The sequence below is a fragment of the Primulina huaijiensis genome, chromosome 11, assembly GCF_012295235.1.
Source record: "Primulina huaijiensis isolate GDHJ02 chromosome 11, ASM1229523v2, whole genome shotgun sequence".
NCBI lineage: Eukaryota > Viridiplantae > Streptophyta > Magnoliopsida > Lamiales > Gesneriaceae > Primulina > Primulina huaijiensis.
The window spans coordinates 285,219-312,854 of NC_133316.1; the positions used below are offsets into that span (position 1 = coordinate 285,219).

Consider the following 27,636-nt stretch of genomic DNA (forward strand, 5'->3'; position numbering starts at 1 on the left):
TTTTCAATATTTAGTCTATTTTTAAATGGTGTGTTTATCCCGCGATAAACGGCATCCCTTGTCCAAATTTCTGAACCTGCAAGAGCTAAAAAAAGAGAAATTTCACAAAATACTAAAACCTGGAGGTGGCTTAATTACAGATTCTGATTATTTGATTCTATATTTGCAAAACATCCCAAGCAACTTTAACAACAGCCGTCAATTTTTTTTTTTATTTATCAAAGCTCTCTTTTTTCCACAGACTAACAACAAACAATCTACATGAAAAACCAGCGAACCAAAGTCCTCAAAAGACAGTAACATTGTTTTACTTTGTATCATCCAAAACCTGCGAGCTTCTTATTCCCCAAAATGACCGTGGCCTCATTTTCTTCCTCGTGGCTGAAAAGTGCCAACCCAAGTGAGTTCCACATGTGGTGCATTCAGCCATCGACCATGCATACCTGCATCAATACGAGCCCAAAATATCAAACTCGCATCATTTGACAGATGAAGAACAAACCAAGAGTCAGAATGTATAAAGTATTTAATTGTGCCTGTCGTGACATTGATACCAAGGGAAACAGTAACACGTTGGAAAACAAAGCAATAAGCTTCTTTTATTCAAGATTTTCTTCTAGTCAACTCTTACTGGCTAAATCTTAAACCGATTGCCTGTTAAATTTTGGTGAAATCAAGTCACAAATATGATATATGCTAGAAACAGGTCAAACAAAGGTAGTTTGGCATGTAGTGATTCTCACAACTCATCAAGGATCAGGCAGTAACGCCAACATTGAACAATAAAATATTATTGCCATAAATAAACGACTGACAGTATATCTTATTTGTGGTGCCTCATTACAAAATATATTGGCTCAGATGGCAATGAAATACCATGCCAGTATAAGCAAATTTAGACCAGGATCTTTAATTAGGAGACATAGGAAGCCGTCGAAAGAAGAGAATATACCCGGGAAACCAGCTGAACTCTTTCACTGGAGGTCCTGCAACTCCTACTCCATTTGTTTTGAAGAGAGTCATTACCTCGTGCACAAAACCATGCGGATTAGCATAGGCACTAAGCGGCCCATCACTAGACATGATTAACATATCACGTCGCCTTCCAATCAACGTCTATGAAAGAAACAAGGTAAGCAATGAAAGAAACAAGGTAAGCAATGAAAGAAACAAGGTAAGCAAAATGTGATCATCGATGCAACAAAGACACAAAGGTACACGAATACTATAACATATATATTCATCCATGGTAACACATTCATATTTAAATGTATGACAAATTCAAATCACAGTTATAGAGATTGTAATATAATGCACAATTCCTTGACCCGTTAAAAAAATATTGAGTAACAAACAATTTTAGAAAGTGGACACCTATTTATGAGTTATATTCCAAGAGGACATAGAAGCATCCAATGAATGAAAAAAATGGGAGCACGAGGCATATATGAATAATCTGTAATGACATGCTACATTACCTGGCAAGATTTGCACTGAATTTTATCAAAACTTTCAAGTAACTCAATTTCCCTTCGCAATCTATAAGAAGTACCATCAATTTCCAAAAGCTCTTGCCTCTTAGATTCAGATATTGGAATTTTACTAGCAATGTGAAATGAAAGAAGATCTGGTTTCATTACAAGCCCCTCCATGCTTGGTGATTTAACAACTTGTTTCCACCTATCTGCAACATTACATATATTAAATCACTTACAAGTTTTCAGTTCATGCACCTTCATTTTGTAAAGGCTATTTATCTTTTGTGCCAAATTAAAAAAGAAAACATAAACTAAGGTAATGTGAACTTAAAGGACATTTAAAATAAAGGGATAGAACATGAGATGTTGCAGAACTTGCAAAAGTTCCATACTTCATTTCCTATACTTAATGAATTGATGCATAATATAAACTAGTAGTTAGACATCTAGGTTTTACATCCTGTATACCCAAGCAATCAGTATAGAAGTCTCTACTTAACAAGGGATACAAATAGATAAAATAGATAATGTGTTTGAATTAGAGGTTTTTCTTTCAAAAAAAACAAAGAAAAATAGACTTATTAAAACTATGAAGCGTATTATGGGCATTATATATTTGGTGTACCAAAAAGTTAACATAAGGTGGTCTCAATTAATGTATAGCGTAGATGTTGATATTCTCCCAAACATGCAAAGGAAAGTCACCTTACCAGCTGCCTTTCTAGCAAGAGAATAAGAATCGAACATGTTGTAAACCCAACTGGGCCAAAATGCTCCAGGAACATTCCGAAGCAGGGCTACGGAGCGCTTGTCCCATTTTGCCCTGTAGTGATGTTGCACACCTGAGAAGGTCCTTTTTCCAACATTAGAACTAGCATGTAAGTTCTGTTTGTTGTGTTCTGAATTAATCGACCTCAAATAGATATCCAATCCTGACAATTCAGGATGAAATTCTGAATGCTGCACAAAGTTCTCCTCATCACTGCTCATTGACTCATCATTTACATTAGGGCAACAAGAGGCTAGAGCAGATTGGTGCAAACTTTTTTCTGCTGATGAAAGTTCACTTTCAAAACTCCCCTCTGACATTGCATCAGAATCTTTTCCCTCCTCACAGCTGCAGTGATTAAGCTGAGAATCCTTTAACGATGGTGTGCTCCAGATACTGCTCGTTTGCAAGTTTCTCAATGGAGCCAGCTTGCCAACGACTTCCTGTGGTGTTCTTAGTGGCAGATCTTCCCTAATTATCTGAACCTCTCCACATGGCTATTTCAAAGCAGTTAGACAATGATAAAATGAACTGTACAAAAACATGAACTCTAGCTTGAAAATTTAAAAGAACTTACTGCTCCCTCTGCATCAATCAAGCGGCGCTTCAGACGAAAACGCTGCTGGCCGCGGGCAACCACGTTTACCGAACCGTCTTCCAGCCGCCGATGTTGCCGAATCTGCGATAAGTTGTAAGAAACTGAATTATTCTAGAACTAAATGTTCTATATAAAATTTAAAGTTGATGAAAGGAGTTAATCGTTCATTTGCAGTAGAACTCAACAGAGATTTCTCAACTTACAGAAACCTGACTCCTTAAGATTACCCTCATAAAACGAAATTTTGAAGTAACATACTCAAGTGATTCCAGGTAACAAGGGGCCATAGTCTATACCCTTTGTTTCTGATGTAGGCATTGAGAACACTGTGGGCATGAACAAAAAGAGGCGCGTGATCCAATATGTGTATTCTAGGAAGAAGGTAAGGAAGCCACGTGGGGGAGGGTAGAGGTAGAAAAGAGTGGGGGAGAAGAGAGAGGGGAATCATATTTTCTGTTATGTTCCTACCGATAGATGTTAGTTGGATCTAGTCTTGTCTGGTGCTAAAATCCCTTATCGGGAAGAGTATAAGAAAAAATGGATGGAAGAAAAGGAGAAGCGGGAGGACAAAAAAGATGAATGAAGGGGAGGGTGACCACGTCGGCCGTTGTCCGGTGGTCGGCAGTGTTGTACAAATGGTATGTTGTCTATAAAATACTGGATAAAAAAAATATTATGTTTAGTAGAGTTGTACATATGGTATGTTGTTTATAAAATTTGTATGCTTAAAAGAAATTCTAATAATCATGAAATAAGTAATAGTAAACAATATACTAAGCAATAAGTCATTCATATTATGGCTGCATCTCCTGATAATATTAGATTACATTTTTTTATTTTAATGCCTGATACTACAAAAATGCATTGGTAGTAGCATAATCAATCTGGTCCAGAAAAGAGCAAGAGAATCTTGGACATTAAAAGCAGAAAAACCAACTATTTCCTGCAGCGAAAATACCTAGCTGTTAAAGGAATTCTGCTAACCTCAGCAGTTGTGCCAGTAGTTGAAAATCTTATCCTGTCACTATTTGAATCTCTATAAACACGAACCTGAAATATATCGCCAATATCAATACAACACAAGAAAAAAACATCTAAAATAAAGTAGTGACACATGAAAAGGAAGTAAAATGGGTAGGAAGTAGGAAAGATTCACATACCACACCAATAGTATAAGGAGCATCAGCTTGTCTCATTGCTCGTTCAACTCCAGTTATAAAATTAGGAAAAATCACTCGAAGAGGAAGTGTCGCCTCAGGGAATAAAACTATACCTGCAAGAAGTTGAAAACTAGTGATACAGAAGCTAAAAAAATAGATCCGATGTCCATCTTTGATCCTACCTTATGCAACATCCCTTGTGATAATCTCATTAATTTTAATGGCATTTATAACAAGAACATAAATAAATATCAACTTCAATTGAATGGAGGACATCATCCATGATAAATGATATAGAAAGACATTATTGATGCAAATGGATAAAAAAAATTGTGTAACACTAAAATTTTCTTGGATGCTTGAACCAAAACAGAAGAAAATTCAAGTTGACTTACAAAATAGGAAAATGTTAGTGGTGATGTCATTCAACCTCAACGTTTAGGTAAGTACCTTCTAGATAGAACAGCGGAAGCGTCAGCACAGCGCCACCATCCAAAAATGCCATTCTGTTATGAGTGTCATCAACCTCTGATACACATGCACAAAACAATCGAATCTCATGTTTGATTCAAACATATGTAGGGGAAAAAAGATAATTGACACGAAGATGCCTACCACCAAGGTATGAATGCAATGCAACTAAGGAGGTATCATAAGTGTTGGATGCAGCAGCACCACGGTGACTACAAACCCGAGATAAAATGATCAAATTAACAGAAAATAAAATGAACAAAATATAATAATACACGTAGCATTTCCCAGTACACGGAGTGTCAATAAACTTGAAAATTTTCAAGATAATTCCAAACATGTAACAGAATTACTAATGAATATCCTACATTCTGACTGGTCCATCTCTCTAATTTGTAATCCACAGCAACTAAACAGGCACATGCACAAAAAGGCAACACGAACTATCGGCGAACCAAAGTATCCCATGCGCTTGCATGCGTACAAAAAGAAACAGTAAACCTACACAATCTGTCGGGATCACCATTACATCTAGCATCACATGTTAAGCAAATTCTTAGAGGATAAAATCAATAATGAACCAGCGATGGAACTCACAATCTATGTAATGGCATCCAAAAGCCCTAAATCAAACCAAACGTGATAAAAGGCATTCATATAATGCAAGCCACACGTCAATTTCCAGAAACCAAACACTAAAAAGTAAAACAGTACGTACACAAACGTGAAAATTAAAACTATGAAAGAAAAAACTCTGTAAAATGAATCTGAAAATCAACTAGACATTTACATATCCTCGTCAGACAAATCCTCATTGTCGACTTCCTCGATTTCCAACTCCTCCGATTCCAGCTCGCGAATTTGCTCGATTTGTAACCTCTCACTCTCTGGTATCAAATCCTCCTCCATCGATCAATTATCCGAAATTGCACGATTTTTCAAGTGATTTCCGACATGCATCACAGCAGGAAGAGCATTCGGGTGAGATTTAGCGCCGAAAAGGGATGGGTCTCCGCCCGGTTCGTTTGCGTGTCAAATATTTGGCAGCAGAAAGCAAACGTGTCTAATTTAATTAATTAACTATTTATTATTTTTTTCAATTAAATTTTTTTTAATTAATTTTAATTTAATATCGGAAAAAAATTGGGCCCAAGTCCGTTTAGTAAAGGAAGTCACACAATTGAAATGGGACAAAGCTTTGGGCCATGAATTGGTCCACTATTACATTTTCCAGATCGTGCAAGAACACGGGGCTTGATTTGGAGTGAAGAATTAGGAGTCTATCGTTGTCATTCGGGGGTGGGATCGCGTCGGATTGAAATAAAAATATTACAAAAATATTTTCAACCAGATCCGACTTGAACTCGAACCGACTTGACCAACCCGAAACATTAATAAATTATTCTTTTATTTTAAAAAAAATAATTAAATAAAAATAAAAAAATTCCACACATAACAATAGTAATATTTTAATTTAAACACATAATAACAAAACTTTTAACTCAAATATGATAATTATGTTTCATCAGTTTTACAAAATTTGGCAGTAATAATAATTGTCAAAACTGTTGTGAAAAAGTAAAAATTTACGGTAAAAAGTAAAAATCTCAAACTCTTAAAATTATCACACTACACACTTTATAATATTTTTCTCTCAACTCAATTGTGATTTTCTTCACAAATGAGAGATCTATTTATAGAAAATTTTTACAAATAATCCAAAAATAAAATACATCATTACCTACATCATCACACACTAATTTTCAATATTCAACACCTAATTTTACCTAATTTTCAACATTCAACATTCACATTTTCAACACAAATATTTTTCACATTTTTAAATAATTTTTCAACACTCCCCCTTGTGATGATGATCATAATGATTGTATACATTACGTGTTTTTATACTGCCTCGTTAAAAACCTTACTAGGAAAAACCCATTGGGATAAAAACCATAGTAAGGGAAAAAGAGTGCAGTCACGTAAACTCCCCCTCATGTTGACACGAACAATTCTTCACAAATTTCGTAGATTGCGCATCCCAATATTATATATGTGCTTTCTGAATATTGTCGTAGGAAGTGCCTTTGTGAAGAGATCTGATGAGTTTTCACTTGATTGAATGTGACGAACATCAATACATTTATTCTTCTCAAGCTCCTTGGTGAATGCGAAGAACTTAGGAGGAATATGTTTAGTTCTGTCGCTTTTTATGTATCCTTCTTTCATTTGAGCAACACATGCAGCATTATCTTCATATAGTATCACAGGCTTCTCGTCGAATGATAATCCGCATGAGATTTGGATATGTTGAGTCATTGATTTTAACCACACACATTCACGGCTTGCTTCATGTAGTGCAATAATCTCGGCATGATTTGATGAAGTTGTTACAAGTGTTTGTTTCTGTGAACGCCAAGAAATTGCAGTGCCTCCACGAGTAAATACATATCCAGTTTGAGAACGTGCTTTGTGTGGATCAGATAAGTATCCAGCATCGGCATAACCAATTATACTTGGATTAGCATCTTTTGAATACAAAAGTCCCAAGTCTGTCGTTCCTCGTAGATAACGGAATATATGTTTAATTCCGTTCCAATGTCTCTTTGTTGGATATGTGCTAAATCTTGCCAATAAATTTACGGCAAAAGATATATCAGGCCTTGTACAATTTGTAAGATACATAAGGGCACCGATAGCACTTAGATATGGTACTTCTGGACCAAGAATATCTTCATCATCTTCACATGGACGGAATGGATCCTTTTCTATGTTTAATGATCTAACAACCATTGGAGTACTTAAAGGATTTGATTTGTCCATATTAAAACGTTTAAGGATCTTTTCTGTATAATTTGTCTGGTGAACAAATATTCCACATTCTTTTTGTTCAATTTGTAAACCCAGACAATACTTGGTTTTTCCAAGATCCTTCATTTCAAATTCTTCTTTCAAGTATGACACAACTTCTTGAATTTCCTTATTTGTTCCAATGATGTTTAAATCATCAACATATACAGCAATAATTACGCATCCGGATGTTGTTTTCTTAATGAAAACACAAGGGCATATTGAATTATTTACATATCCCTTTTTCATCAAGTGATCACTTAGCCTATTATACCACATTCTGCCGGATTGCTTCAACCCATATAATGATCTTAGTAATTTCACAGAATAACATTCTCTGGGTTTTGAACTTTGTGCTTCAGGCATCTTAAATCCTTCAGGGATTTTCATATATATATTACTATCAAGTGATCCATATAAGTAGGCTGTAACAACATCCATAAGACGCATTTCTAAATTTTCAGATACTGCCAAGCTAATCAAATACCGAAACGTAATTGCATCCATCACAGGAGAATACGTTTCTTCATAATCAATTCCAGGCCTTTGAGAAAAACCTTGTGCAACAAGTCGAGCTTTATATCTTACTATTTCATTTTTCTCATTTCGCTTTCGAATAAAAACCCATTTGTATCCAACAGGTTTTACACCTTCAGGTGTAAGGACTATAGGTCCAAAAACATTACGTTTATTTAGCGAATCCAATTCAACCTGGATGGCATCTTTCCATTTTATCCAATCCTGCCGATTTTTACATTCACCAAAAGATTTTGGTTCATGATCTTCATTATCATTTATGATGTCGATTGCCACATTATAAGAAAATATATCATCAATTTCTTCTATATCTTTTCGGTTCCATATTTTTCCAGTATTAATATAATTGATAGAGATTTCATGATTCTCGTCAGTTTGTGGTTCTGACAAAACATTTTCATCATCATGTGTTTCTTCAGGAACATCATTCTCTATTTTGTGATCATTATGTGTTTCTTCAGGAACATCATTCTCTATTTTGTGATCATTGTGTTTCTCTATGAATTTTCTTTTTCGAGGATTTTTATCCTTGGAACCAACTGGCCTTCCACGCTTCAGGCGTTTAATGACATCATGACTATCTTCAATTTGTTTCTTCGGAATTTCAATTCGAGCAGGGGCATTTGCAGCATGTATATATGATTTAGTTACCCCTTTTGTGTCTGCAAATGCATCTGGTATTTGATTTGCTATTCTTTGCAAGTGCACAATTTGCTGTACATCTTTTTCACATTGTTTTGTTCTTGGATCCAGATGTAACAATGATGATACATACCATGTAATTTCTTTTTCGGTATGTTTCTGTTCTCCCCCTAACATTGGGAAGATTTCCTCATTAAAATGACAATCAGCAAAACGTGCTGTGAACACGTCGCCTGTCTGTGGTTCAAGATATCGAATGATCGATGGACTATCATAACCAATATAAATTCCAATCTTTCTTTGAGGTCCCATTTTCTTTCGTTGAGGTGGTGCAATAGGCACATACACCATACATCCAAAAATTCTCAGATGAGAAATGTCTGGTTCTTTACCAAATGCAAGCTGCAATGGGGAGTATTTATGATATGCACTTGGTCTGATGCGAATTAATGAAGCAGCATGTAAAATTGCATGTCCCCATATAGAAATAGGGAGCTTTGTTTTCATAATCATTGGTCTAGCAATCATTTGCAGACGTTTAATCAATGATTCAGCCAATCCATTTTGAGTATGTACATGAGCAACAGGATGCTCAACAATGATTCCCATAGACATACAATAATCATTGAAAGTCTGGGAAGTAAATTCACCAGCATTATCAAGTCTAATTTTCTTGATTGTATAATCGGGAAATTGATTCCTCAATTTTATTATTTGAGCAAGTAATCTTGCAAATGCAACATTTCGAGTTGACAATAAACATACATGTGACCATCTGCTGGAGGCATCAATCAATACCATAAAGTATCTGAATGGTCCACATGGTGGATGGATTGGTCCACAAATATCACCCTGAATACGTTCAAGAAACATTGGTGATTCAGTTTGGATTTTGGCTGGTGATGGTCTTATAATAAGTTTTCCAAGAGAACATGCTTTACATTGAAACTTATTATTCTGAAAGATCTTCTGGTCTTTCAATGGATGACCATGTGTATTTTCTATAATTCTTCGCATCATTGTTGAACCAGGATGTCCTAATCGATCATGCCAATTGGTTAATATTGAAGAATTATCAATTACCATGTTTGATTCAATGGGACGTATATGTGTATAATGCAATCCAGTAGGGAGCATTGGTAGTTTTTCAATCACATATTTCTTTCCTGATTTATATGTGGTAAGACACATATATTTCTCATTCCCTTCATTCATTGTTTGAGTATCATACCCATGGGAATATATATCATTAAAACTCAACAAATTTCTTTTCGATTGTGGTGAATATAAAGCATCATTGATCAAAAATTTTGTACCATTAGGTAACAAAAATTGTGCTTTACCACATCCTTTAATCAAGTCTACAGGACCTGATATTGTATTCACCGTTGTTTTTGTTGGTTTTAGTTCCAAGAAATATCTTTTATCTCGGAGGATAGTGTGCGTTGTACCACTATCGGGTATGCAAACTTCAGCTTTGCTCATAGCATTTTCCATATTTGAACTTCAAAAAATATGCAATGAAAAAAAATTAATGACAATACATATTTAAATATAACACATATCATAATTGTACAATAAAACATTATCATATAAATACATGAAAAATAAATTATTGTACATTTATATTCTACCACTATATTGTTCATTTTCAGAGAAATCATTGAGAAAATCTGCAGCATCAATATTGTTCATTTCTATCCCACCAACATATTGATCATTTCCAGAGAAATCATTCATAAAATCAGCAGCATCAAAATGAGTTGAATCACTCAAACGGTCACTTCGCTCAGTGAAGTTGGTCTCCTTTTCTTTCCCCTTTATCGATTCTTTATAAAGTTTGCAAAGATGCTCAGGGGCTCGACAAATACGAGACCAATGTCCTGGAGTACCGCATCTGAAACAAGAACTTTCAAATCTTTTCGAGTGATTTTCATTAACACTCATGTTTTCTTGATGCCTTTTCTGTGGATGGTTTGGGACGTTATTTTGAGATGAGTTATAGAAATAACTATCTCGATTATTTTCAAAACCACGGCCGCGTCCACGACCACGACCACTTCCTCGTCCACGTCCACGTCCACGACCTCGACCTCGACCTCGACCTCGACCAAAACCTTGTCTTTGAATTTGATTTTGGTTTCCAGGTTTAAATTCATTTTTGCTTACAGCATTTACTTCTGGAAATGCTGTTGATCCAGTGGGTCGGGACTGATGATTTCTCATTAATAGCTCGTTGTTCTTTTCCGCCACAAGAAGACAGGCGATGAGTTCAGAATATCTCGCAAATCCACGCACTCTATATTGTTGCTGTAGTGTTATATTTGATGCGTGAAACGTGGAAAATGTTTTTTCAAGCATTTCCGATTCTGTAACCTCATGTCCACAAAATTTTAACTGCGAGATTATTCTATACATCGCTGAATTGTAATCACTGACTTTTTTAAAGTCTTGGAATCTTAACATATTCCATTCATCACGGGCGGTCGGAAGTATAACTTCCCTTATATGTTCAAATCTCTCTTTTAATCCTTTCCACAGAGCCATGAGATCTTTTTCGATGAGATATTCACATTTTAAGCCTTCATCAAGGTGTCGTCGTAAAAATATTATAGCTTTTGCTTTTTCTTGTGATGAAGATATACCATTTTCTTTAATGGTCTCGCTTAGACCCAATGACTCAAGATGCATTTCTACATCAAGAGTCCATGGCATATAGTTTTTCCCAGTAATATCAAGAGCGATGAATTCGAGCTTTGGCAAGTTTGCCATGGTGGTACTAAAAATTACGATGCATTTTATTAGTTAATGAATATTGCAATACAAAGTAATGGATAAACAACAAGTACAAGTATTCGTAAAAATAAAGAAAACACACGAGGAGGATATTCTCCGATAAATACAAGACTGGTGAGTATGATAACCAAAATAATTAAAAATAACCTCGTGAAAGCCATCTTCTTTTTTTCTTCGAAAATTTGATGAAGAATAATTTTTAGAGAAGAAGAGAAAGTTGGAGTGATTGAATGTATTTGTGAGATTGTATTTATAGAGCAAAAACTAGCCGTTTTGTTACCGTTTATTACCGTTGGTGTATAAGAAAATAAATGTATGTATTTGTATAATTTTATGGTAATAATATGGTGTATATAATATTAGTCATATTTAAATAATTATGTATATCATATCACATTATTATAATTAGGTGTCATAAGTTATTTTGTTTAAAAAACCTTATAGGCTTTTATACTTGTCGTATCCCTTACCGGGAGTGTGGGATGTCGTCTTAACATCCTCCCAGGATTTATAACAAGTTTTTGAAAAAATTATTTTTATTATTTCTAACAATAACATTATATTATATATTACATATATAAACAATAAATAAATAACAGTAAAATAAATATTATTACTTTTGTTACCTTTTTCTTCTGTTCGGAGCTTGGAAAAATATGGAGGACTTTTAGAGCTTCGTGCTGATAACGTGTTGTGAAAAAGTAAAAATTTACGGTAAAAAAGTAAAAATCTCAAACTCTCAAAATTATCACACTACACACTTTATAATATTTTTCTCTCAACTCAATTGTGATTTTCTTCACAAATGAGAGATCTATTTATAGAAAATTTTTACAAATAATCCAAAAATAAAATACATCATTACCTACATCATCACACACTAATTTTCAATATTCAACACCTAATTTTACCTAATTTTCAACATTCAACATTCACATTTTCAACACAAATATTTTTTACATTTTTAAATAATTTTTCAACAAAAACTATTAATTAATCAACAAAAGAAAAGAAAACTTTGAAACATCACGATCATCAATATAAAATAAAAAATTCTTTGAGTATCATGGAGTAATTTCCAAGTTTCAAGCTCTACTTCACTATTTTTTGCACCTTTTTTTATTCGTCAAACTCTGAAACAACGTAAAATAAATAAAAAATTAAAATTTGAAAGCTTTTTAAAAAACCTTAATTTATGAACTTTAAATAACTTACTTTTTTTTTAATGTCAGGTGTGAATAGAAATTTAACAACGTTAGAAATATCAATAATATGTTGCAGTAGTATTTGATTTCACATCTTCATTTATGAATAAATTCATAATATTTTCAGTCAAATCATTCAATTTAATCTCAGTAATTTCTAAAAAATATATTAGTAAAACAAATAACTTTCAAATAATAAAAAAATACAAACATCTGAAAATTTTAGCTTTAAAATTTTTCTATAAAAACTGATCGGGTTAGTTAAGGTTGACGGGTGATTTGATTCTTATTTCAGGTTAACCTGAACCCGAACCCAACCCAAAAAAAATTTCCAAGTCCGATCTGATTTGACCTGAATCCAAAAACCCTTAACCTTGTATTTTTTGGAGCAGTTTGGGTCGGATTAATTTTTGACACCCTTAAGAAGAATGATCACTCAATCATCAACAACAATAACTCATTTCAACAAATATTCTCTACAAAATTAACAAATTCCAGCAGCATTTTAATTTCAATTTCTGTTTCCAGTTGCTTTTGGAAATTCCTTCAATAAAGATCCTTTAAATTTATTGTTCCTTTTCAGTTGCAAAGTTGTTTTTTTTGTTCTTACTTCTTAGTGACATAGTCGATTATTCATGTTACTTTTCCAATTTGCCTTCTTTTTCATCCTAGATTAATTAGTTTCTACTTGAGTTTGTATTTCATACATCAAATCGAAGACTCAGAATCATTTAGTTTTAGAAAATAGATTTATTATATTTTTCATTTGATATGGACACAAAAATTTGTGATATATATATCTCTCTGTGTGTGTGACTTTATATGTAAATTTCAATTTATTTCCTTATTAATTGTTTGCTTTAAATGTGTCTATTTTTTTCAACTTTTTAAATATGAGTGATTATTAGTATTTTGTCCTTGTTACGTCTACCCACTTTATATGTTATTTTTTATCCAATGATTTCGATTTATTTATTTATTTTTTCATTATGTAAATTAGTACTTGGTCTTTTTTTATGTCTACTCACATTATAATCTGTTATTTTTTATCCAATGATTTATATTTTTTATTTATCTTTTCATTATATAAATTAAATTAATTAAATTAAAGTTTAGGAATAGTTCATTGTTGATTTGTGAATTTTCTTTGGTGTATTCATAATTGTTTTTTACATGTCATCATTAATTAGTTCGTGCATTGTTTATTTGGTTTGTCATCACACTTTAACTTCATTTACATTGATTATTTTTAAAATAAGGCTAAAACTTGTGTATTTAAATAAAGCTATTTGCAACAAACATTTTTTGTGGTTTATATTTATGAATTACTAGAATAAAACATAGTAAAAAATCATTGTTACATGTATTTTTTAGAGTTTCAAATTTTCTAATTTGTAATCCCTTTTTTGACGTTGGCTATAACTTATGCGTTTACAAAAAATTGCAACCAACATTTTTTGGGTTCACATTTATAAATTACTTCAATAAAACATGGTAAAGATCATTGTAATATGTATTTTTTTTAGAGATTATAATTTTATAATCTTTTTATTTTATATGATTTTTTAGAGTTACAATTTTCTAATCTGTAATCTCTTTCGTTGTAACGTTTGCTAGAAATTGAGTGTTTTAAAAAAAATTTGCAATCAACGGTTTTTGGAGATTATATTTTTCCACTCCTTTTAATCTACTTGTGCCTATTAACCAGAAATTGTATGCTTAAATTAAGAATATGTTTTTTTTGAGACCTTTTCACTGATTTTATTCGTAAAACTAGTAAATTCTGCTCATATTTACAATAAAAATAGTACTTTTGGCATAAAAAATAATATTTTATCATGTGTGAACTAAATAAGATATATGTCTCATAAAATTGACCCGTGAGACTGTCTCATATGATTTTTTTGTGTTAAATTATATATTAAAAAATGTACCAACAATATCATGTGTTTTGATTTTCGATATTTAATTTGTTTTTTTATTCTTTATAAATTTTTATGTTCTATATTTATAAATTACTTTAGCAAAATATGGTCAAAAAATTTATTGTGATATACATTTTTTTAAAAAAATTTAAAATTTTCAATCTCTTTACTTGTGATTGTTTGCTAGAACTTATGTGCTTAAATAAAAAAATTTTGGCAACCAACATTTTTTTGTGGTTTATATTTATAAATTACTTGAATAAAACACGGTAAAAGATCATTGTAATTAGAGTCGTTATATTGAGTCTGTCGGTTTGGCCCACAGCGCCAAAAAATTTAAATGAGTTGGTTGAAAATTTTCAATTTATTTAAAATGGGCCTAAACGAGCTCGCACGAGTTTATATTAAATATCTATATATTTAATATTATCGATTTTCAATCATGAATTCCTCATTTAAAGAGGAGAATATCATCTTGATTTAAAATTTTTGATGTTACTATTTTGTCCACAAATTATGGGTTGTTGAGATATTTGGGCAGTAGCTAAAATTGAGTATCAAACTTGACATTTTAATTGTGTTGTGGGATTCCTGACAATATGTTGGTCAACATATTATTTTTAAGTTATTTGTATCAGTATCGTGAGCGATAAACACATTTATTGCAATATATAAGTATTATCATTTTTTAAAATTAATATTCATTTTCATGTTTGACAGATTATGGGTTTTGAAAAAATGAGGAACAATAAATTCAAGCAAACAAATATACAAAGTTTGGGGCGAAACGTGATAGCGAGAGTTAAATATAAATCAATAAATTTTTGGTGAATTTATCGATGTTAAGATGCATAACAAATCTTATATCATAATATATAAAATTTCAATTTATAAATGAAATAAATCAAACATATACGAAATATACAATATTTCATTACAAATACAATCAAGTAATTTATTGTAATTGTGTTTTATTCTACAAGAATTCTTGTCAAACTCAGTTATTGCTGATTTAACATCTATTAAATCAGCAAATTAAATAACATGTCAATCAAACTAATTGAGAAACCACATATTCTTGAATTTTCTGATTAATTTTTTTGATAATTTGTTTTATTTAGTATTTTAAATCATAAGACATCGTTATTAGAACTAAAAACATGAAAAAAAAATTCAAAAAAATGTTCATAAAGACTCAATCACTAACTCATAAAATAAAACAATTATCAATATACTATATTGAAAACATTCTAATTAATTAAGCATATATGCTAAAACTTTTCTAATTAATTAAGAAAAATTAATTTACAATAATCATATTTAATATTTTTGGACTACCACCATTTGTTTATTAAGATATTCATCACAATTATTTATTAGCATGTTAATATTTAAATCTGAATTATGATGTATATTTTTTTCTAAAAGTTCTTAAATGATGCTTCAATACATTTATTTGACACTTCAATATTAATATTTGAAAATGTATTAATTTTATATGTATATTTTATGTGTGCAAAACTTCTAATCTTGACTATAAAAATTCTATAAAAATTATAAAAATGAATTAGTTAGGACATAAAAAATTACACAATTAAAAAAAATACCGAATATAAAACTAAATAATTTTCTATTACCTAAAAATTACTAATATCGACTTATAAAGATTGAAGTTGGTAAGAGTGGATACTATTATCTATACATATTATAAAAGTGTGAACCAAGGTCAAAGTTTTTTTACTGTGTATTGTCAACTTTGTTCTTAGTTTGTACATACAAGAGAAATTTAGTAAGGATATTTTTGTAAAATCAGTTATTATGATCAGGACAAAATTGTCAAACTACATTTATGCTAGATAATGATCAAGTTGCCAAAAAAGCTGAAACTCTAAAATTATTTGATTTCTATTTTCTTGTAGATGAATTGAACAAAATTTTTTCACAAAAAACTTAATTTGTAGTTTTTTTCACAAAAAAGTTAATTTGCAGAAGATTAAATACCAAAATTCTTTGGTTTTATTTGCTTGTAAATAAAATGAAAATATTTTTTTCACAAAAAACATAATTTTTATAAGGAAATGATGTTAAATATCTTTTATTTTACGTTAATTAAGATTAATTATTTTAAAACGAATAATTAAACTAATGAAGTCAAATAATTAAACTAATGTTATTTTTGTTTTACCAAGGTTGGTGTCATGAAAAAGGTTAGACATTTAATTACATTTACAAAATGATACAAGAATTATCAGATATAAATATAGATAATCCTAATAAATATTTCGTGGGTATTTATTCTATCTATATTTCTTTATAAAAAGGAAAGTCGACTAATAATTTTCAAAGCCTTGGTTTATTACTAAAATTTAACGATATAAAATTGCATAAATATATTTGTATTAATTTTATCTATTTTTTCTCTTTTTAAAGGCTAGAAACTATAACAATTACTTTATGAGATATTCTTGCAATTAACGAAGGAGTATTTTTAATAAGGGTAAAAACTTGTGTGAGACGGTCTCACGGATCGTATTTGTGAGACGGATCTCTTATTTGATTCATCCATGAAAAAGTATTACTTATTATGCTAAGAGTATTACTTTTTATTGTGGATATGTGTAGAGTTGACCCGTCTCACAGATTAAGATCCATGAGACGGTCTCACATGAGACCCACTCTTTTATAAGGGATATATATTGACAAAACAGTTACAGCTTTTTGTAAACTTAAAAATATATATGTGAGAGTCCAGCCCAAATGAAAACCCCAAAGCCCAGCCCATTTAGGAATAAGTTAAATAAAAAAAAAATTTGAAATGATAATCGTGAATCTTCTTCTCTCTCCATCGGCCGAAGCTTCGTTTTCTTCCTTCTTTAATTTCGAAATTTTAGTCATCGATTGTGGCCACTCCGTTTGTCCAAAAATTAAAGTAAATATATATTCGGAAAGCCCGTGACGAGAGCTATCCATTGATACCACTTTTGCTAGAAAAAATCGCGTCGTCCGAAAACCCGTCGGAAACCCGCCGTCTCTTTCGCCGTGAAATCTTCGTCGTACGTCGCCGGAGTTCGAAAATTTATTGAGGGCTTTTGTTCTCTGGGTCGTAATCTTCATTTTGGTATATGTATTGAGGTATAATTCAGATTTTAGGTTTCGAAATTTGGGCATTTTAATTCAATTGAGTTCCAATAATTAATATATATTGGATTATTGATTGTAGGTGCTATATCGGAGCCGATTGGAGGTATTAAGCTAATTTTCGAAATTTAATTAGATAATATTTCGAATTTAGCCTATTAATTTGGGAATTTATGATTTGTTAAATGTTAAATCGTTATTGGGATTTGTTTATAACATTAGAAATAAAAAAAATGAATATTTTGAAAATTTCTAGTTTACTAAAAAAAATCAAAAACTAATGTTTGAATGAGATACACTGCAAAGTTAGTGAAGTAAAAAAATGAAGAACAAAGCAAGTTAATAGAAATAATATAATAGGCTAAGTTGAATGAAACCCATATACATAAGTATATCACTTGGTATAATTAGTTGACTCATATTATGTTGTCACTGCACAAAGTGAAAATTCATACACTTAGTGTTTTACATTTTCTCAATTTTTTTTCTTGATTTCAAATTTAATTCTAAGTCCAGGTAATGAAAAACTACAAAATGGACTTATGCATCTTTAATGTACACAAATTATAAAGTGAAGATATATTTTGATTAAGATAATGAAATAGATTATATGTATACACAAGAAAAACGATAAATAAAATTTTTTTTATAGACATGAATTTTTATTTTTATAACTTTTACAGTGGGATTAAGAAGATAAAAGAGAAAAAATATTAATTCTTTTGGGTCTATTTCATTCCCTTGTTCCTTCCAATTCTCTCTAAAATAGCTTATGGATTAGGAGCCAAAGCACCCATCATTTAAGATTCTTTTGGTATCTACTTTTCTTACAAAACTGCATATATTTACACTTGAAAGTCAACATAAAAATTTACAAACAATCCAACGATTACACAACATGGATTGCTATGGATAACAATGATTTTGAGGAGCAAAAAGTAAAACTTTAACAGACAAATAAATGTGGACCACCCCCTTGAATCTTTTGCATCAATTATACATCAGTCCCTCTTATAAATATCACACAAGTTTAAGATATCTATCTATATATTAAAACAAATCACTTTACTAAATAATTCTTTTTAATGTAAATGGAGAGAAATCAATTGTGACGTCAAGCTGCCTCCATGAGAAAAACCCTATTTGATCATGTCAAACCAATATGATACAGATTTCAGTTCGATTAATTTTACAAGAAGCTTATGATTAATATTTTATTTCATTCATATTTGTAATAGCAGGTTTCTCAACTCTCCATTAAAACAATATCTGGAAGCAATTTTTACCCCAAATACACTCACCCATTATCATATTGATAATTATTATACAATAATATTGTTAAACCACATGTATCTATAAACTAATAATAAGTTGATACTCGGGATTTAGGGATACCTGAAAGACGAAGAAAATCCTACTTTTACAGAAGAGGTGGTAAACCTATTCTACTCGGATTCGGCTCGATTTATAAAAAAAACATTGAACTGACAACGTGAGCTTATCTCGAATGTGATTCTCAAATTTTGCACTATAAAAGCCTAACTACTTGACAAGAATTATGGTTGTAAAGACAATTTTGAAATATTTTTTTGACAGGAATAATGGTCCATTTGACTTTGAAAAACTAGACAACGTTATGCATAAATTCAAAGATAGCAGCTCCAGGTAATTCAAGCATAAATCATACTCTGGAAAATGGGTAGATAGTGTGATTGTTCTTCTTTCTTGCAGGATAGGAGCAAAGAAGGTTAAAAAAGAATGCACACAATTTCTAAAATGCTGCGAGGCTGGCAACTTTGCAAGGCATGGTATTTTATGTCAGCTTCAATCTTCATATCTATGATACATCTAATTAAGTCTAAACTCCATCAGGTGATATACATCATATATACCAAAGCATTGGATCTTTTGTTGTATGCAGGTCACTTGAATATTAAATAAAACCCATATGCACGATTGTGTCATACATATGGGATTGTGTAGCATATCTTTAACCAGTTCATCTATTTAAGATCATGATTTGTCTTTTAACACACTAAATACCCAACTTATATTTCAGATATTTCATTTTAGACGGGGTTTTACATATTATTTGTCTTTCGAAAAGATGGTACATGATTTCACATAAGATTCAGAATGAATCTTCAGTTTTTATTTAAAAGAAATATCTGAAAAACTTTTAATGTTGGGCATGCAATTCATGTAACTATTGCAGGTGCATGAAGGCATTCCAAGAAGTAAAGCGACAAAGAAAGCTCGAGAGCTATCTCCAAGTCTTTTAAATTTTTATATAAAAACGCTTCATCACACAAAACGTGTAAAACAATTAGGGTACACGCTTTATGGAAGATGAATCCGATCAAATATAAAAATTCTTTAGATTTCATTGTAGTTTCTTCCTCAGAATACATTAAATCGATAGGCTCAAACAAATTACCAAAATATCAAATTCTGTGTTCCCCTAAATAAAATTAAAAATTTTCATGCTAACATCACCTACTAACACACCACAAGACACCCGTCCACTAAAAATCATGAGTCTGCCTTTGTAGGACATTTTTTTAAAAATCTTATATTTGTTTTTGTCACAATTTCAGATAGCAAGAGAAGCACGTTAATTATATCCTAACCTTGTACAGAGATTATGATGTCAAAGAATGAATGTGGTTCCAGAAAATCAAATTACATCGATTCAATGAAGAAGGATTATCTTCGAACTGGAAATATATATAATGTTTAGTTTCATTTTGTATGCATAAATATCTTTAATTTTTCTTAATCATCTATCAAAATCTCAGACAAATTTGCAGCTTCAGTCTCCACTAAAAGCAATTAGTAAATAAATGGTGAAAAACTGGAAAATTCGAGATTTTTCAAAATAAGGTCAAATTCCAACCTAAAATTTTTAGAGAAGAAAAATCAGAAAACAGCAAGAATATCATACAAGGTTATAGCATTCTATCATGAAGAAAAAATCCCTCGTAGTGAATGTACTCTCCTCTTATCTTAACTCAAACACAAAACAAGATCAATCCCTCCCAGGAAAACACTATTAAGATCAGCATAATTTAAGTTGAAACAACAAAAAATGGGGGAAAAAACTATAGCATGATGACACAAGGGAATTTGAGAAAGTGAAATTGACGTGCTTGAAACTGCTTCAGTATCAATTGAACCATATATTCAATGAGTTCGAAAGGAAGAAAACATAAACCGTCACACAAATCTATCTTCATGAGTAAAATTCAAGAGATGTCACATACCACTAAACATTTGAGACAGGATGAAGTTAATCAAATCAGGGAACCAATCCAACATCTTTAAAGTATCCATGCTTGAGTGCAAGTTTGGCTGTGAATCAATTGCTGGGATCATGGTGCAGCATTTTCTGAAAAAGGAAATAGTCATTGGTGATCAGATTATCTGATCTATTTACTTTCTTATGGTTTAGTTTATGTAAGAGGTGAAAAAATGAGCTACTTCGCTGAATGATCATCTCTTAAAGGCCACTTAATTGCATCTAAACTCAATTTTATATCAACCTAATTGCATCTTCAAACGGAAAAGAACTTACGTAAAGGAGGTCAATACGAGATGCATCAAGATTTGGGACCACGGTAGCAAGGTCCTGTAAAGAAAGGTAACAATTAAAACTTACGTGCCCTTGAATTTTGTAAGCATGAAATAAAAATTGCTCCAACTCCAATCACTTAGCTGGCCATTTTGGAAATGTATATTTAAAATCAGGCAGAGAAGACACTCCAGGCCATACATATTCATTTGGAGTGCCCATAACTCTACATGACGGATCAAAAAAAGATTAGATAAATAATAAATTACGTCAATCAAGTTTAAGAATAGAAGTTGACCAATAGGAAACGAAATTGAACACGTTTACCACAGGTTGCATCTTGGCAAGAGCAGCTCATATAAGAGAAAACAAAGAAGCAAGTAGAAGCATTTTAAATTGTATAATCGACAAGAATAACTAAATAGAATATTCTCAAAAGATGAAACTATGTAGATAAAGCAAATATAAATGAACAATCATATCCAGGGAAGTTGAAAACTGATGTAGGCTCATTTAAGAACAGCATAACAACTATCAAGTTCTAAAACATTCACCTCGTGTGTAAGAATCATGCATGGATACATGCCCTGGCCAATCCAAAATCTGCAAGTTTTAGTGAATTGGTACTTTGAACTATCAGCAAGTTTTGGGGCTTCAAGTCTCGATGAAGTACACGATGAGAATGACAACAACAAATACCATGAAGTATTTGATATAGAATCCTCTGCAGTATTGAAGATTGATGTAAACAATGTTGACTGGCAAGCAAAATATTCTCAGTGCATTTATTTCAAGCTCTGGAATACATCAGTACTGCAGAGAGGAGATGCTCACTTCCATTTGCATGAACAAAAAAATAGACAAAGAAAATTAACAAGGATTATTTTTTTCAGTCTTTTACAATGCAAGAGTAATATCCAAGCTTCGCCACACCTAGAAATTTATATTGACAACACAGATAAATGAATACTGAAGCAGTAAGACAGAGTAGTTACGGAAACACTTCTACTCAAATATAATATAACTGTTTCTAGCTGATATACTGACAGCAAATTCATAAACCCAGAATCCTCCCATATAAGTCAAGCATCAGGTAAGAGGCCACTAACTTTAACCAGATGAGGATTCTGGGAGAATTCAGGGCAAGAATCCATGTGTTTCTTCATTGTATTTACTTGTCAGTATGGTTGGAGCGAAGTAGATAGATTTTTGACAGCTTAGAAAAGTCGGTTGAAAAATGTTGGGACAAGATTAAGATTCGGGAATCTACCTAGACAAGGAAGCATGCAGAGTTTAAAAATTTCTCGATTCAAACTTATTGAGAAGTTGAAATTATATATGTCGTTGACTTGATATGGTTTTTTGTCTTTTTTCTTTCTTCATGTGCGGATCACTTGCGCGCTATTTGTAACTTTTGCTTCTAATTAATGAATATATTATAGTTTACTAAAAAAAAATACTATTTTAGTGTAACAGTACTCAACAAAGCAAAAGAACCGACACATTTTGTAGCCTATAACTCAATTTTCACAGGCAACAGAATCACTCATTAAAAGCTCTCATACCAATATTTCAAAATCTGACAATGTTCGCTTCAAAGCTCGATACTCCACCAGATACAAGCTTGAACTGTCCTCGAACCATTATGATGCATGAAAAAGCTTAATTAGATCCCTACAACTGTGTATTAACAGTACAAAAGGTGCCAACTAAGTTCGTTACATTTTTCAAAGGTTTAGAAAGATAAACATATTTGCTACCAACTGAAAAGATTATTTTTAAGGATTCCAGAAACCCATCATGGATCATCTACGATCCAACCAACGGTTGAGGATTTTATAATCTATAAAGAGGAGTAGACATGTTTTGTCGAACCTCCATAAATCCTTTGTTCTTTACCACTTTCATTTACTTTTCTTTTTGCATCCATTTACTTGTTTTAATTTTGCTTGTTTGATTGATCAAGGGGATTTACTATTTAGACTGTGTAAACTCGTAAACTTTGCAAAACTAATTTTAAAAAAGCTAAAAAAAACCATAGAACCTAATTCAGCTCCTTATAGCTTATAACACCACGATTAGCATACATCAAAACTATAGTCACACAAACACTGCTTATTTGATCCGAACAAGTTATATATATTTCAATGAGTTGAATTTAGTACATTGTAACTTGATATGATCAAGTGTTTAATGACACTACTTAATACTAAAGCTGGTTGGTCTATGGTAGTAGCTTTTAGAGCCATCTTTCAAGTACTAAAACAGGAGTTAAATGCTTTTGGTACCTTATATGTTTATGACATTAGCATATTCAATTTGGAGTTCAACATCCACATTATCCATTTCCATAAGCAGGTCCTCGTATAGAATATTAAGAACTTTGTGAATCTGTTGTGCATCTTCAACTAACAAGTCACCAGCATGAAATTCGCGAAGCTGACCATCCATCTCAATCCAGCTACATCCTGGAGTTTTAGTAACGCCCTTCTGTTTCATCAAAAATCTCATCCTAGCAGAATCGTCCCACCTCTTCATGTCAGCATATATTTTCGATGAGATAACATAATTACCAGAGTTCGAAGGCTCTATCTCTAAAAGAAGCCGCATGACCCTTTCCCCAATATCAACGTTTTTAAGCTTCTGGCATGCACCAAGTAATGCACCCAATAAAATCTCGTCTGGCTTCTGTGGCATTTTCTGAATAAAGTCCCAAGCCTCATAAACCCGTCCAGCACGAGATAGAAGGTCGACCATACATGAGTAATGCTCAACTTTTGGAGTCAGCCCAAATTTTGAGCTCATCAAATCAAATAATCGGTACCCTTCATCCACCATCCTAGAATGAACGCAAGCAGAAAGTACCCCCACAAATGTGATGTCGTCTGGGAGAGTTTTTCCTTCTTCCAACATGTGATGAAATAGTAAAAGGGAATCTTTTGCTCTTCCATGAAAAGCATGCGCAGAGATCATAGCATTCCAAGAGACCTCGTTTTTCTTGGCTATGCTTTCAAAAACTCGAGATGCGTTGTCCAAATTCCCGCACTTTGCATACATGTCAACTAAAGCTGTAGCAACATAAATGTTATGCTCATATCCATTCTTTGACGCATATTCATCGACCTGTTTTCCAATTTCCAAAGCACCAATAGAGGCACAAGCAGTGAGAACCGCAATTAGAGTGATTTCATTAGGTTTTGTCCCTGTCTCCTTCATCACAGTGAACATCGAAAGAGTAGAATCCGACAATCCATTTTGTGCATATCTGTTTTAAACCACAGGTAGAAAAGGAAAAGGAACAAAAAAGCATCAAGCTCGCAGCAACAGAGAAACGTTGATCAAGAATACATCAATAAAAAAAATAAAATGAATAAGTTTGTAGACCGACCCAGTAAGCATTGCGTTCCAAATGACCACTTCTTTCCTTTTTATGGAATCAAAAATCCTTATGGCTGAGTCCAAATCACCACACTTCCCGTAGAAGTTAACTAAAGCAGACCCAATGAAGGAGTTGAGTTCCATTCTCCTCGCCATAACATATTCCTCGATCCAACTACCCAAATTCAAGTTCCCCAAGTCTCCACAGGCCCCAAGAACACTCACTAAAGTCATCTCATCAGGCTCGAATCCTCCCTTCCTCATTTCCTCAAACATCTCCATCGCATCCGCAGCTAATCCCAACCTTGAGTACCCGGATATTATGGAATTCCATGACACCAAATCCCTTTCTTCCATTTCATCGAACACATTCCGTGCATAGCTCAGCTCACTACACCGCGAGTACATCGTGATCAAAGAATGAGCCACGTGGAAATCTGAAAGCAGCCCACTTTTCACAACCTCACTGTGGGCTGCTCCGCCCATTTTCAAGGCAAAAAGATTACCACAAGAAATGAACACAAATGGGTACGTGAAATTGTCGGGCTTTATTCCTGAAAATCTCATCCTATCAAAAAATTCCAAGGCAAGATTGAATCTTTGCCACGTTGTGGTGAGGCCCCGGATCATGATGTTGAAAGCATACGAGTTGGGGAGTGGGATTCGAGGGAAGAAAAGGGTCGAGTAGCTGAAATCTTCGAGGTCAATGATTTTAGATAGTAAAAAATTTGGCATGGGCATAGGAATGGAGTTAACAAGCACTTGGGAGTGTATTTGCTCCACTAATCTGATTGTTTTGCAGCTTTTAAGAAGGAATAAGAGTCGATCGAAGAGGTCTCTGGAAGTTCCATGAAGAGAATGAGCAACAAATTGGCGGGAAATCTTGCTACGAAATGTCATCCACGCACAGCGGCAGCGGATGGATCTTTTTTGAACCTGAATATTCCTGTAATACAGAATTGAATGAAAAACTTAGAAGTGATACTCAATTGAGAACGATGATGCAAACTGTAATGCTTCCTGTATAATCCTACTCCTGTTGTTAAAATGTTGCAGATTATAGTCAAACCACATACCAAAAACAATAGCTCCCTTTCAACTCTTGATATAGCCTATTGACTTACCATGTTCCATCTTTTGATTACCTCGCTTCAAATTCCAACCTAGATAGTTCTTGATCCTTTGAACAGTAAGTAATCCACCCACAAAAACTATTTCAATTTATTTGGTATGAAGTTAATTTTTATATGTTTTTGTTGAATAATATTAGTTGAATGATACGAACAAAATTATTAGTATAAAGTTGATGTTATTTTTGTAGGATAATGATGTTATGATAAATTGTTTATAATATTTTGTTTTTTTTATAATATTTAATTTGTTATTTTTATATTTATTTATTTATTTTGTTCTCAATAATTTAGTAAATATTTACTGCTTACTCGAAATAATTCAAATTTGAGAAAATGTAATTGTATGTGGTAATAAAATATTTGGGTAGAGTATGAATATTCAATCATCCGATGCTTATGAGGATGATTATGAAATTGAATATTTTATTGGCATGGGGAAAGATATTAATATAATAAATGAGGATAAAGACAGAGATACGTAATCTTACATAAACTTGACTTATTGACATCCCTACATTGCTTGATTTTTATCGAAGATGAATTAAAAGGACTACGGGTGTCCATCCGGGTGTGTTCAGGTCGGGTTTGTATTAAAAAAATTCTCAATCCGATCCCGACATGACTCGAAATTCTATATCAATACCTAGACCAATCTAACCAACCTGGTTTGATTTTTTACTACACGATATTAATACATTATTCTTTTATTTTTAACAAAATAATTAAATAAAATAAAAAATTTAAAACACATAACAGTATTAATATTTTACTTTAATCTAGAAATATCACGATGAAAACATATGATATCAATATAAAATAAAATAAAAAATCTTCAATGCATCACAAATTAACTTTCAAGTTTCAAACTCCTCTTCTCCGTCATTTCACACTTTTTTTTACGAGTCAAAATTTGAACGTTACGTACGAAATAAAAATTTAAAATATGTAAGCTTTTAAAAAAAACCTTAATTTACAAGCTTTAAGTAACTTAGTTTTTTAATGAGATGTGTGAATAAAAAGTTAGAAACATCAATAATATGTTGCAATACTATATGATCAAACATTCTTATTTACTAATTACTATGCACACGTGATGCGTGTGTGTACAATCTTTTTTATTATTATCGATGGATTAAAGTAAAATTTGACAAATTATGGAGGGACTAAATTGATATTTAAATTATTGAAATAAAAATAAAAGTGTGTGTTGAAATTAAAACAAAAGACAAAAGTGTAATATTAATATCATATAAGGGTAAAATTGGAAAAAAAAAATTGGTGTCCTCTCTAGGTAGTTATTATCATGTCCTCACACTTAATATAACAGTATAGATTAATAAATTGAGAATATTTTCAGTTAAATCATCCAACATCACCTCAATAGTTTTTAAAAATTATTAGTAAAAGAAATAAATTTCGCAAATAAAAAGACAAACCACTGATAAAATTTTTCTAAAAAACACGGGTCAGATGGTTTCGGTTGACATGTGGCCTGATTCTTAATTCAAGTCAATCAGAGCCCAATCCAACACAATAAAAACTCGAGTCCGACCCGATTTGACTTGAAATATAAAACCCCGCGACCCTAACCCGTTATTTTTTGAGTTGGTTCAAATGGAGTTAATTTTTTACACCTCTAAAAAATATGATCACTCAATCATCAACGACAATAACTCACTTCAACGAATATTTTCTGCAAAATTCACAAATTTCAGCAGCATTTTAATTTTGATTTATGTTCTAGTTGTATTAGCCTAGAATTATGCTTGGCTCAAGTCCTGAAAAACAAAAAAAACGAAGGCACGAGGAGTTAAAGTATCTGTGCGGTTTCAGAATCTGGCTCGCGTTGTGGAAGAAGTTAATACAAGATCAACGACCAGTGATAACGAAAGTTGGGTTAAACTGATTGGAGAATGAACAAAAAAGACAAAATCATAATAAGAGTCTCTCGACAAATTCATCAACAAAAAGCTCTACAACAA

At 32.1% G+C, this 27,636-nt stretch overlaps 2 protein-coding genes and 1 pseudogene across 10 annotated transcripts; 1 reads left to right on the forward strand and 2 right to left on the reverse strand.

The window, feature by feature from the left end:
• Window positions 1-87: 87 nt before the first annotated feature.
• LOC140988256 (uncharacterized) lies at window positions 88-5,530 on the reverse strand. 2 transcript variants are annotated; one of them, XM_073457266.1, is made up of 10 exons: window positions 5,267-5,530; window positions 4,621-4,688; window positions 4,456-4,533; window positions 4,006-4,118; window positions 3,830-3,895; window positions 2,825-2,926; window positions 2,189-2,744; window positions 1,479-1,684; window positions 953-1,116; window positions 88-443 (listed from the first exon to the last, which is right to left on the reverse strand). In XM_073457266.1, exons 1-10 carry the CDS (start codon window positions 5,383-5,385, stop codon window positions 308-310), a joined length of 1,608 nt encoding a protein of 535 aa, XP_073313367.1. In that variant the 5' UTR covers window positions 5,386-5,530; the 3' UTR covers window positions 88-307. The 2 variants fall into 2 exon arrangements, with proteins under 2 accessions (XP_073313367.1, XP_073313368.1); XM_073457267.1 differs by lacking the exon at window positions 4,621-4,688.
• A 12,950-nt stretch (window positions 5,531-18,480) lies between these two features.
• On the forward strand, window positions 18,481-19,485 carry LOC140987678 (histidine-containing phosphotransfer protein 4-like; annotated as a pseudogene).
• Window positions 19,486-20,724: 1,239 nt separating this feature from the next.
• On the reverse strand, window positions 20,725-25,721 carry LOC140988044 (pentatricopeptide repeat-containing protein At2g34400-like). Of its 8 annotated transcripts, none has more exons than XR_012177271.1 (6): window positions 25,598-25,721; window positions 24,532-25,467; window positions 23,432-24,408; window positions 21,698-21,976; window positions 21,147-21,369; window positions 20,725-20,960 (listed from the first exon to the last, which is right to left on the reverse strand). XR_012177271.1 is itself a non-coding variant. In XM_073456893.1 (3 exons), exons 1-2 carry the CDS (start codon window positions 25,419-25,421, stop codon window positions 23,433-23,435), a joined length of 1,866 nt encoding a protein of 621 aa, XP_073312994.1. In that variant the 5' UTR covers window positions 25,422-25,467; the 3' UTR covers window positions 21,441-21,976; window position 23,432. The 8 variants fall into 8 exon arrangements, 3 of the variants coding, with proteins under 3 accessions (XP_073312994.1, XP_073312997.1, XP_073312996.1); XR_012177272.1 differs by having other exon boundaries at window positions 25,646-25,663; XR_012177270.1 differs by lacking the exon at window positions 25,598-25,721 and having other exon boundaries at window positions 21,147-21,200; window positions 21,283-21,369.
• Window positions 25,722-27,636: the final 1,915 nt, after the last annotated feature.

Excerpts from the sequence above, each read along its gene's own strand:
- LOC140988256 (XM_073457266.1), bottom strand. The coding sequence starts at position 5,385 with ATGGAGGAGGATTTGATACCAGAGAGTGAGAGGTTACAAATCGAGCAA. Across the intron at positions 4,119-4,455 it reads TCCGCTGTTCTATCTAGAAG|GTATAGTTTTATTCCCTGAG; the intron begins GTACTTACCTAA and ends AACTTCTTGCAG. Across the intron at positions 1,685-2,188 it reads TCTTGCTAGAAAGGCAGCTG|ATAGGTGGAAACAAGTTGTT; the intron begins GTAAGGTGACTT and ends GTAATGTTGCAG.
- LOC140988044 (XM_073456893.1), bottom strand. The coding sequence starts at position 25,421 with ATGACATTTCGTAGCAAGATTTCCCGCCAATTTGTTGCTCATTCTCTT. Across the intron at positions 24,409-24,531 it reads TGGAACGCAATGCTTACTGG|ATATGCACAAAATGGATTGT; the intron begins GTCGGTCTACAA and ends GGTTTAAAACAG.